This window comes from Hemiscyllium ocellatum, chromosome 2, assembly GCF_020745735.1.
Source record: "Hemiscyllium ocellatum isolate sHemOce1 chromosome 2, sHemOce1.pat.X.cur, whole genome shotgun sequence".
Classification (NCBI taxonomy): domain Eukaryota; kingdom Metazoa; phylum Chordata; class Chondrichthyes; order Orectolobiformes; family Hemiscylliidae; genus Hemiscyllium; species Hemiscyllium ocellatum.
Genome location: NC_083402.1, coordinates 121853697 through 121865665, shown reverse-complemented (window position 1 = coordinate 121865665; position 11969 = coordinate 121853697). Strand labels below are relative to the sequence as shown.

Here is an 11969-nt window from a genome sequence, read left to right as displayed (position 1 = left end):
ACCAGAAGGCAGTATGGTGACATAAGAACCATCCAATAATCACTTGAGGTCCATTCCAAATGAGATTAAATGTGTTGGTAAATATTTTGATACCAGAAGACACAAAGTTACCAATCCAAGAACAGATAACATATTAACAAAACCAAAATAATAACTTTACTGAAGCCAATGAAAAATAAAATTAGCAAATTGTTAATCCCCCCACATCACACAAAAAGATTGATGGTTTGAAAATGAGGCAACTTCAGGGGTTGAGAGAGGTTATAAAGGATTTGTGGGGGTCAGGTATGGGGAAGGGGGAGGAGGAGGCAAAAATGAATAGGAGGGTGTGTGTTAGGGAAAGGAAGAATGAGTTTACAAAAGGAGACCCTAAGGGATTGATGGGAGATGAAGTGTGCAAGATGGGATGCTAGGAGAGATTGGGAAAAGGGTTAACTCCACATGGTTTGGGTTTACAAAATGCAGGGGAGCAAGAGGCGGCGAGAACAGTTTTAACCTTGTCAACAAATAATCAGGAAAAACATTTTTTTTAAAAAAACTGCAATTATGAATGTAGAATAGCTAGCTTAAGACAGCATAGGTTCAGGAGCTACCACTTGGAGGAAAACAAAGTGATAGTATAATGTAGCGTTTATCAATTGTTAAGTTTAGGTCTGAGGTTTAGATGTTGTAGAAAAGATAAGAAGTGACTGGTTCGGTTTTATATATGTGTAATAGGAATTGTGACCCTCCAGTCTGCAGATATATTAAGGATAATGGATTTTGCATGTAGATGTTTGTCTGTTATTGTTGTTAACTCATGCATGTTGTCTCGGCCAAAAATAAATAGTGTGCTGTCTAGAAAATTAATACTTCCCTTGTGTCTTGACTTTTAGTGGAGGCTTAGTAATTACTGAGGATATTGATTAATTCTTTTGAGTTGCAATGAAGCCATTTTTTTTTCTTAGTGTGTCAACAGGAATATTGCATGACTGCATCACTGAGTAAGACAATTAAAATGAAAATGAATCTGTAACCTTTGAAAAACATTGTCCGGAAGGATCTTAGAGAAGAATATTTTTATCCCTGACTGTAACGAACCTTGTGGAGGAGCAGACCAACTTGGATACCTCAACTTTCCTGTTCTGACATTTAAATGTTTGTGTTTGCTGGAAATTGTGTTCAGTTTACTGTATAACAGTAGTCAGTGCTCATAACCTCATGATGACTTCCTACCAATAAGAATCTTACTGTTGCAATTTCATTTTTACAGCAGCTTGTTTTAGCTTGACATAAAAATAGGGGGAAGGCCAATCAACCCACCCCCCCCATGCCTGCTGTAACCATAAGGTCATTTTTATGTAAAATTCCATTTATTGTTTGTGGTTTTGTAACCTCTAATCTTTTCTAACAATCATTTTTCAGTTGTCAAATTTTGGCAGCATTAGCCTCAACAGCAGACGTTGCAGCTTTCCATTATTTGTCAAGTGTCCTGTCAAATACACAGATTTTTATTTTATAGTAGGTTGAAGACTTATGGGGAGCAGGCAGGGAAGTGGAGTTGAAATGAGCTCAACAATGATCGTACTAGGCAGGTTTGACAGGCTGAATTTCCTCCTCCTCCTAGTTCTGGTTCTTACATTATTATTCAAAAGGAAGAGACACAGAAAATGGCTAAGTATAGGTCAATTAGCTCAACATCTGCCTTTGGGAAAATGTTTAGAGTCCACAAAATATGAAATAGCAGAGAATTTAGAAACATATGATCAAGAAAAATCAGCATGGTTTCACAAAGGGGATTAGAATAGCAATTCATTGTCACTTGGTAGCTAAAATTTATATTACACATTTATTACATTGTGGACAGAGGATTGGCTAACTAGTAGAAGACATAATTGGGATAAGTGAAGCATTTTCAGAACAGCAACTTGTAACTAGTGGAGTGCTGTGCTGAACTGCAGTCTTTTACAATATATATGAGTAATTTGGATGAGCAAAGTGAATGTACTATTGTACCAGTTTGTTGATTTCTCAAAACAAGGTGGAAAAGCAAATATTGAGGATGACATACATGGACGTTCAGTTCAAAGTGAATGGGGAAAAAACTTTTGCAGATGAAAGCATATGGATGGGTATATGAATAGGAAGGGTTTGGAGGGATATGGGCCGGGTGCTGGCAGGTAGGACTAGGTTGGGTTGGGATATCTGATTGGCGTGGACGGGTTGGACCGAAGGGTCTGTTTCCATACTGTAAATCTCTATGACTCCATAAATGTAGTGTAGGAAAATATGTGGTTGTACATTTTGGCAGAATAAAGGGGCTGAATGTTACTTAAACAGGAAAAGCAGCACAGTGGCACATGGACATCCTCTTGCCTCAATCCTTGTTTCCATGTTCAGCAGAAAGAGAGACAGCAAATAATATGTTGGCATTTATTTCAAAGAGAATTGAGTATAACAATAGGGTAGTCTTGCTCAAACTATACGAGGGAGGGAGTCCACGGACGATTTTGGGCATGGAGGGATTTTCTTACGAAGAGAGGTGGAGTCGATTGGGTCTGCATTCAAAGTTTAGAAGAACATAAAAGATTCTTAGCAGGCTTGTTAGAATGGATGTTGAGAGATTGATGCTAGACGCTCCCAAAAGGGGGAAACAAAAGGTGTAAACTCATTGTAGGGGTTGCCCATTTAAGACATTAAGAGAATAAATTCCTCCTTACAAGGATAGTGAATCTGGAATTATTTGCAACAGGACGATAAAGGCTTGGGCTATAAGTATATTCAAAGCTTTTATCAATAAGGAAATCTAGATTTAAAGGGAAAGGGCAGGAGAGTACAGCTGAGGATTTATTAGGTCAGCCTGACCTCATTGAATGGCAGAGCACACTCCAGGTTCTACGAACGTCACTGCACATCTATTTGTACCCAAATCAGAACACTACGCGGACAATATTAGATTAGATTACTTAGTGTGCAAACAGGCCCTTTGACCCTCTGACAAGCAACCCACCCAGACCCATTCCCCTACATTTATCCCTTCACCTAACATGCACATTTTGGACTGTGGGAGGAAACCGGAGCACCCGGAGGAAACCCATGCAGACACTGGGCAAACTCCACACAGACAGTTGCCCGAGCTGGGAATTGAACCTGGGTCTCTGGCATTGTGAGGCAGCAGTGCTAACAACTGCCGCCCTCAACTATACTGCAACTATTTTTAAGTACAGGAAATGTTTGGATGTTGGACTCTTAAATTTGCATCCCTGTATGGGATCACATTTGGCAAATGTTTGTAAATCAGACCTGAATGTTGTATAAGCAGGCTAGCACATCAGGTACAATAGAACAGGTGAAGAACATGATAGATTTAAAACAATTTTTAAAACTAGAAAAAATTGCTATCAAACAATACTACCTTGAATACAATCAATGCATCTATGATGTATGACTTAGTCAACCAGTATGGAAGCAGTGAGCTTTTAGTGAATGGGTCTGAGAAGCGTTAAAAAGCAGGCCTCCACTGGGACATTTCCATAACATTCATTTCTTTTTCTACTTAAACCTGTTCATCTTTCTCTTGCTCAACCTAGAAGAATATTAATTACAGCTAGAATAAAGTGTGCTCTGTTTTGAAAATCAGAACAAGTTGAATTTAAGTTTTTATTTTAGTCAGCTTTCACAAAATATAAATTTCAAGATCTCAGGTGATTAAAGGAAATATAGTTGCATTACATGCAGTAAAAGGACTAAACCAGACAATGGTACAATGTGACACACAAACATCCACACATCTCTCCCCTCACGAAGTGTGGTGACCCTCAAGTTAGCCCATCACCAGACAGAAACCCTATGGTCTGGTAAAACTGGCAACTTTTATCTTTTACATATTACAGTGATTGATGGTGTAAAGTATACTTTTGCTCACTCTAGTTTAATGAGGTAGATTTTCCAGTATTTGTTCTTCAAAAGGATAGTACTGTAAAACAGTAACATTTTATCTTGCCAAAGCTGAGAAAAACAAACATTCTCTTGTACACCTTTCCCCCATCTCCTATTTTGGGTAAGCATGTAAAATACACTACCAGTCATAATTAGGCCAAGGCATTTAGATGGTCACATGCACCACTGCAGTATTCAGTTTGTAAGTCTTCCCATTAGCCTGATGCTGGTGTAAATCCAAAGTCACATCTTGTAGAGCCTATAGCACCAAATGGAAGTAATGTTGCATTGTTTTTACTATATTAACATACTATCCCAAACATTTCAGAATGAACCAAGTCCGTGTCCAGCTGAGCAAAGTAAAATGTTGGGTAAACCTCCACACCAGCAGGAGTCATTATTGCGTAGTTTGGGAGACTACATTTCAAACTGCACCGAGGATTACTGGAAATGTTGAGAATCTGTTGATGTTGAGGGCTGTGACAGAACAAAATTTGCTGGCCAACCATAGATCACGAGCAAGCGGAGAGCCACGACTAGAAAGTGTTGCAGAGTTTTGATACCACAGCAGTGAAGTGCAGACTACAAACAGCAGCAGCAAAGAAACTGGTGTACTGATGATACTATGACTTAAGCAATCTATCTCCTTCCTCCCAAAGCTAGGCTTTTATCTTGCTGTTTCAGGGGCTGCTGATCGAAGTGGCCCAATTCTTCTACATTGCTTTTGAAGCATGCTGGAATGAAAGCCAGGGTGCCGCTTAGCATGCTTGGTCAAATGATCACTCCTCATGAAGCATTTCTCACACATGGGGCACTTGAACCTTTTCTCCCCAGTGTGGGTTCTGTAATGTCGTGTCAGTTCATCGGAACGGGAAAACCTTTTGCTGCAATCAGGCCATGTGCAAGGAAAGGGTCTTTCCCCTGTAAAGTGCAAAGAGAATGTTATTAAAAAGGGTAAAAAATGTATGTTCGGGTTTAGTCCAAGAACTCCCCACCTACGTTCGGGACACCACCCACGCCCTCCACCTCCTCCAGGATTTTCGCTTCCCCGGTCCCCAACGCCTTATTTTCACTATGGACATCCAGTCCCTGTACACCTCCATCCCCCATCACGAAGGACTCAAAGCCCTCCGCTTCTTCCTTTCCCGCCGCACTAACCAGTACCCTTCCACTGACACCCTCCTTCGACTGACTGAACTGGTCCTCACCCTGAATAACTTCTCTTTTCAATCCTCCCACTTCCTCCAAACTAAAGGAGTTGCCATGGGCACCCGCATGGGCCCCAGCTATGCCTGCCTCTTCGTAGGATATGTGGAACAGTCCATCTTCCGCAACTACACTGGCACCACCCCCCACCTTTTCCTCCGCTACATGGATGACTGTATCGGCGCTGCCTCGTGCTCTCACGAGGTGGTTGAACAGTTTATCAACTTTACTAACACCTTCCATCCCGACCTGAAATTCACCTGGACTGTCTCAGACTCCTCCTTCCCCTTCCTAGACCTTTCCATTTCTATCTCGGGCGACCGACTCAACACAGACATCTATTATAAACCGACTGACTCCCACAGCTACCTGGACTACACCTCCTCCCACCCTGCCCCCTGTAAAAACGCCATCCCATATTCCCAATTCCTTCGTCTCCGCCGCATCTGCTCCCAGGAGGATCAATTCCAACACCGCACAGCCCAGATGGCCTCCTTCTTCAAGGACCGCAGATTCCCCCCAGACGTGATCGACGATGCCCTCCACCGCATCTCCTCCACTTCCCGCTCCTCCGCCCTTGAGCCCCGCTCCTCCAACCGCCACCAAGACAGAACCCCACTGGTTCTCACCTACCACCCCACCAACCTCCGCATACAACGTATCATCCGCCGCCATTTCCGCCACCTCCAAACGGACCCCACCACCAAGGATATATTTCCCTCCCCTCCCCTATCAGCGTTCCGCAAGGACCACTCCCTTCGTGACTCCCTCGTCAGATCCACACCCCCCACCAACCCAACCTCCACCCCCGGCACCTTCCCCTGCAACCGCAGGAAATGTAAAACTTGCGCCCACACCTCCACACTCACTTCCCTCCAAGGCCCCAAGGGATCCTTCCATATCCGCCACAAGTTCACCTGTACCTCCACACACATCATCTATTGCATCCGCTGCACCCGATGTGGCCTCCTCTATATTGGTGAGACAGGCCGCTTACTTGCGGAACGCTTCAGAGAACACCTCCGGGCCGCCCGAACCAACCAACCCAATCACTCCGTGGCTCAACACTTTAACTCCCCCTCCCACTCCACCGAGGACATGCAGGTCCTTGGACTCCTCCACCGGCAGAACACAACTACACGACGGCTGGAGGAGGAGCGCCTCATCTTCCGCCTGGGAACCCTCCAGCCACAAGGTATGAATTCAGATTTCTCCAGTTTGCTCATTTCCCCTCCCCCCACCTTGTCTCAGTCGGTTCCCTCAACTCAGCACCGCCCTCCTAACCTGCAATCCTCTTCCTGACCTCTCCGCCCCCACCCCACTCCGGCCTATCACCCTCACCTTGACCTCCTTCCACCTATCCCACCTCCATCGCCCCTCCCCCTAGTCCCTCCTCCCTACCTTTTATCTTAGCCTGCTTGGCTCTCTCTCTCTTATTCCTGATGAAGGGCTTATGCTCAAAACGTCGAATTCTCTATTCCTGAGATGCTGCCTGGCCTGCTGTGCTTTGACCAGCAACACATTTGCAGTTATTAAAAAGGGATCCATCATTGCAGAGTATTTCTTTTTCTCACAAATTGAAATAGTTCTGGGTGTCCTCTGGATACTTTCCCTGGTTCACTTATACCAATTCATAGAATAATTTGTCCTACACAGTCCCATAACTTACTTAGAGTCCTGGATAGTTTTGACACAAGCATATATAAATAAGACAGATCTTATCAACAGCAGACTTTATTCCAATTGTTAAGCTACTTCATTTCATACTCAGATGAACTTAGTATAACATGCATTTATGTAGCATCTTTAATGTAGCAAAATGTCTAAAAGCATTTCTCAAGAACATTATTATACACAACTTCATAGTAAGCCATATATTCACATATTAGAACAAGTGAACAAATGCTCTCAAGAAATTTGGATTTAAAGTGAGCCTCAAAGCGAGAGAAAGGGTGCAGACAGCTGAAGACAGTTTTCAATAAGGGGGAAGCTAAAAGTAAGAATGTGTAAAAAGGAAAATTGGACTAATGCAATATTCTTGTTAGGGTGTAGAGTTAGGAGAGGAATAAGGCTGTGGAGGGATTTGAAAACAAGGTTGAGATCTACAAGTACGGCAGTTCCAGTTGGGGAATCAATGCAAGTCCATTAGTGCAGAGAGTAATGGGTGAGGATCTGTGAGAGATAGGATATAGGCAACACCCACTGATAATTTCTCTGGAACACCTGCTAGTTCTCTAGCTTTCTACTTGGAGCTTCATCACAACAACAGGGCAGAGAAAACCCTTCAAAGCCTCCCTCAAAAATTGCTGTATCCGCATTGACACCTGGGTGCGTCTTCCCTAAGACCACCCAAAATTGGAAAGCAGCGACAAAGTTGTCAAATTTATAATCACTTCAAACTGTCTTCGTGAACTAAAAGTCAACAGTGGTCATGTTCTTTGACAACTGGCCTGACCTTTCCAATTTTTAAGCAGAAAAAGTGTGGGAGCAGAGAAAAGTTTTTGTAGATAATAAAGACCCTAAAGTCCTTTGGTATACTAGAAGGGTATCTGGCAGATGATAAGTGAAATAAATTGGACACAGAATAGACAATGTAAAGGCTTAAAAAATCTTAATTTGCAGAATATAATATAGTTATAAAATGCAATGTGAAAGTGAATCCAATTATAAGCTAATGTCAGTGTTTAACCACCACAATAACCCCATCCCTCTGCAACCTTATCCAACTCAACAATCCTCAGACTTTTCCATGTTTCCAGTCCTAGATGAGTGTTTAACTCCATATGATAAACTCTGGAATTCCCCTGCTCATTCTCTTTACCAACACTATAAAAGGTCTTTTGGAATTCCTTTCAACCTCCAAGTTAAAGAACTTTTTCTTCTTAGCCAGTCCCTCAGGACTGAGGATGACTTCCTTCCACTTCAGTGTTGAGGTGACAAGTAGTCCAATGCTTAATCTGCATATTGGATTACAGGAGGTCTTTGAAGAGGTGGATAGGTGATATGTTTATGTTTTTCATAGATTTCTTCACTTGTTTGAGCTTGGCATCCACCTGCAGATGCTCAAAATGGTTCTCAAAATCTGATAGCAGATTGGAGTAGAAGACAGGACATCATCAATAAACTCTACAGGGAGGCTTTGATTGGGGTGATTACACTGTCTGAGATTGTCACCTCTCTTATGTCATCTTCCTTTCTGATGGACTAATACAAACATACAAATAAGATGGAAGGGAGAGGGCAAACCTTACCTTACTTCCAATTTGATTGGAATCTATTTCCACCCATTCATTTAAAGTGTGCTGCTGACATTTATATATTTGGATCCTGACCCCATTCTGGAGAGCTCAGTCAATCCTGTAGCTGAGCACTAGTCTATCAAAGGCCACCTTTTGGTCCAAACTCTTAAGTTAACTCCATCCTTTGTCCTGTACATAGCAAAGCCAGGCTCACTGTGATCTTCCTGTAGGGTACAATGCAGGTCTGGCCATAATGGATCATCACCTCCAAAGCAGACTTGACCTTGAATAGAATCTTGTAGTCCAGTGAAATGGTTCGCCCATTTCTGTTTTGCTCCCTCTCTCTAATTATAATGTTCATTTTAGGTTAGCCAGCAACACGAGGCCACTCAATACTTATGTCTTTAATTATTTCTTCTTTGCTAAACATCCCTGTATCTTCTGTACTTCTCTGGTTAAACAGACAAGGTATATTCCCTGGGGGCGGGGGTGGAGAGTCCAGAACTAGAAGGCATAGGTTCAGGGTGAGAGGGGAAAGATTTAAAAAGGGACCTACGAGGCATCTTCTTCACGCAAAGGATGGTGTGTCTACGGAATCAGCAGAGGCGGGTATAATTACAGCATTTAAAAGGCATTTGGATGGGTAAATGAATAGCAAGGGTTTAGAGGGATCTGGGCCAAGTGCTGATAAATGGGACTAGATTAAGATATTTGGTCATCATGGACGAGTTGGACCGAAGGGTCTGTTTCCACGCTGTTCATCTCTATGACTAAGAAAGCTGGAGGATGACACTCTCCGAACAAAGGTAGGTGTGACCCAGAGTGACACAACCTTCATCACAAGTAGGGCAGAGGCTAGTCCCAAATCCTGCCCCATTGGATCCAACACGGCTAACCGCCCTCCCCCTCTTTCTCCCCACACCCAACCAGGAGTCTGAGTTGTTGCGGTAACATACATTTTTCATACCTGTTATCTGAAGCTGCAGACAATTATGTGATCTTTCCGTCTCATCACTGACCAGGAATCTATCCCGCTGTTACGCCTGACATCAGAATGTGTTGAAAGGATTTTCAGGTTGTATTGGTACTTGCTTGATCACATTAAGCACAGACCTTCTGCGGTAGTAAACTCCTGGAGGGGGGCTTCAACCTCGAGCTTGTGGCTCAGGGGAAAGGATAAAGAGCAACGCAGCACAGGAACAGGCCCTTCGGCCCTTCAAACTGTTGCGGCACAGTCTGGGAGGGCTGAAGGGCCTTTTTCCTGTGCTGTATTGCTCTTTATTCTTCCCTCTCAGCCAGAAGCTCCAGGTGAACTCCTCCTCCAGTCGGATATTGTCCATGCGACCTCAGGATAACAGACCAAGCCTATTTTGGGGTGTCTTTTATATTTATATAAGGAACAAGATCTCCTGCATTAGCTTCCCAATATCTGAACTGTAGACAGGGACAGAACAATGCAGCTGTTGCCCCACACTAGCAACTGATAGGCTAAATGAGGAAAAGCCCACGCCCACATCCTCGATTGACAGGTTACACCCAGACATCACCAATACTAAGAAAAAAAACCTCATGTCTCCATCCACTTCAAATAGCGTCTGCGAGTTCAGTTTTAAACTTAACTGTTGCAATACCTGCATTATCTGTAATAACATCGCATGTGGCAGTGTATAAATGAGCAGAAACTGTTCCCATTCTGGCAAAGGATTCGGAATTTGGGAAGTGCGGGGTTAAGGCATTTATGGTGCAGTGGCCGTGTCCCTGTCCCCGAGCCAGGAACCTGTTCCGGGAGGTGTGTAATAACGTTTCTGAAAAGGCTGATTAGAAAATATTGAAGTATTTCGCAAAGGAACTGTTAAGGATGGGCTGCCTCTGTGTGTTAGGGTGGGGCGGGATGTGGAACCAAATTCAGTAGTAACTTTCCAAACTCCAAACTGGAGTTTTGGGATGCGGGGAGATTGAGGATTAGACTCATACTTCCGAAGAACACGATGGGCTGAATCGCCCGCTTCACGCGGTATTGTTCTGACATTTTTTTTTAATGGACAAAGCAAATTATAAAACTAATTTTAAATGAGAGAGCAGCAACACTTACCCGTATGCGTTCTGAAGTGTGCCTTCAGGTGCGAGGACTTCCTATACACTTTGCCACATCCGGTAAAGGAGCACTCGTGCCTTTTGCCCGAAAAGGACTTCATCTCACTCGTTACGCTGCACTGCAACAGTCCAAACTCCGGCGCAACTCCATTGGCAGGGCGCGGCTCCCAGCGGTGTGCTCCGCTGCCCAGCGCGGTGCAGGCGTCTCCCTCGGAATTAGTGCAGCCCTCAGTCTGACTGCATCCGATTTGCGAGAGCGGTTGGCGTTTGCTGAGGCCGGCCAGGATCCTGGCCATGGTGGTGAGGGACCCTGCATCCTTGCAACTGGGGTCCCCGTCACCCTCTTCACTCAAGTGCTGCCCGGGTGACTGATGCACAATAGGGCGGTTGGAGATGGAGACCAAGCATTCGGCGGCCAAGTGTTCGATATATGCAACAGCAGACATAGTTCCACAAGCACATTTATCAGGAAGCCTCTTACTGTTTGGTGACACCTTGCTTTGAATTTCAGCTCAACAGCAGACTTTTAGGAGAGACAATTTGCTGCCAGCACTAAGGACCGAAGTATTTTCCTTGTACAAACACGTGGCGTGCACTGAAATATCAGATCACATTGCTCTATTCTAAAGATCACATACGGCAAAGGTTTCCATCCATTTTTTAACCCCAATGTATCAGATGAACGAAACTATAAAATATAAACGTTATTCTCTTGCATTGGCGAAAGGAAATACAAAACAGTTGAATTTTGGCAAACCTATTTCTCTTTGCATCCCTAAAAAAATGAGACAACAGGGAGATTTCAATTACCCCATTTTTAAAAAAAATACTGTTTTATTTTGGTCAGTGCGCGGAATTGCTGAATTTTGGAGACGAGACTAATCACAGACCGGATTTAGAGAGTTGATATGAGCTCCATATAGTCACGCTGCGGCATCTCCCAATGTTCTTTCACAATTGTAACCAATTCCTGATACAGACTCTCAGCCACACCCCCTTCCTCTCACATCACAATAGGGGGGGGGGCCTCCTGATTGGACCAGACACCATTCTATTCAACCGGGGTTCCAAATATCTGGAGCCCCACCCCCGCCCCGCCCCGTTCAGATGGGCTGAGTGACCTGGCACTGGGCACTGAAAATAGCTGACCTTCAAGTTCATGTTGACATGTCCCAGGCAATTCCATGCAAAGTTACATATCGCTTTCACACAATCTCTCATTCCGTGCTTGGCTCCGACTGCCTGAGCGTAATCTTAAAGGAGAAATGGTCATGCTTTGTTTTGTTTCATAAAGTGTGGAGAATCTCCGCAGGTCTGGCTTCTGTGGAGGGAGAAATAGAATTAACGTTTCGAGTGCAGTATGACTTTTCTTCCGAACGTTGTTTTTTGTTGATAATGCCTTGATTTCCAGGAAATGCTTTGAAAGTAGAAAACAAACCTCCGGCATTGCATTCAACTTCCTTCTACTGACTACCCCTCACCCCTATTGTAACTTCTTTCGTCCACACAATT

General features: G+C 43.8%; 1 protein-coding gene across 1 annotated transcript; it reads right to left on the bottom strand.

The window, feature by feature from the left end:
- Positions 1-3620: 3620 nt before the first annotated feature.
- Positions 3621-11424, bottom strand: klf9 (Kruppel like factor 9). Its single transcript, XM_060845969.1, has 2 exons — positions 10456-11424; positions 3621-4839 (listed from the first exon to the last, which is right to left on the bottom strand). The coding sequence occupies exons 1-2, from the start codon at positions 10901-10903 to the stop codon at positions 4586-4588; spliced, it is 702 nt and encodes a 233-aa protein (XP_060701952.1). The 5' UTR covers positions 10904-11424; the 3' UTR covers positions 3621-4585.
- Positions 11425-11969: the final 545 nt, after the last annotated feature.

Coding starts and splice junctions, on each gene's coding strand:
- klf9 (XM_060845969.1), bottom strand. CDS start 10,903: ATGTCTGCTGTTGCATATATCGAACACTTGGCCGCCGAATGCTTGGTC. Junction 4,840..10,455: donor ACACTTCAGAACGCATACGG/GTAAGTGTTGCT, acceptor TGCACTTTACAG/GGGAAAGACCCTTTCCTTGC.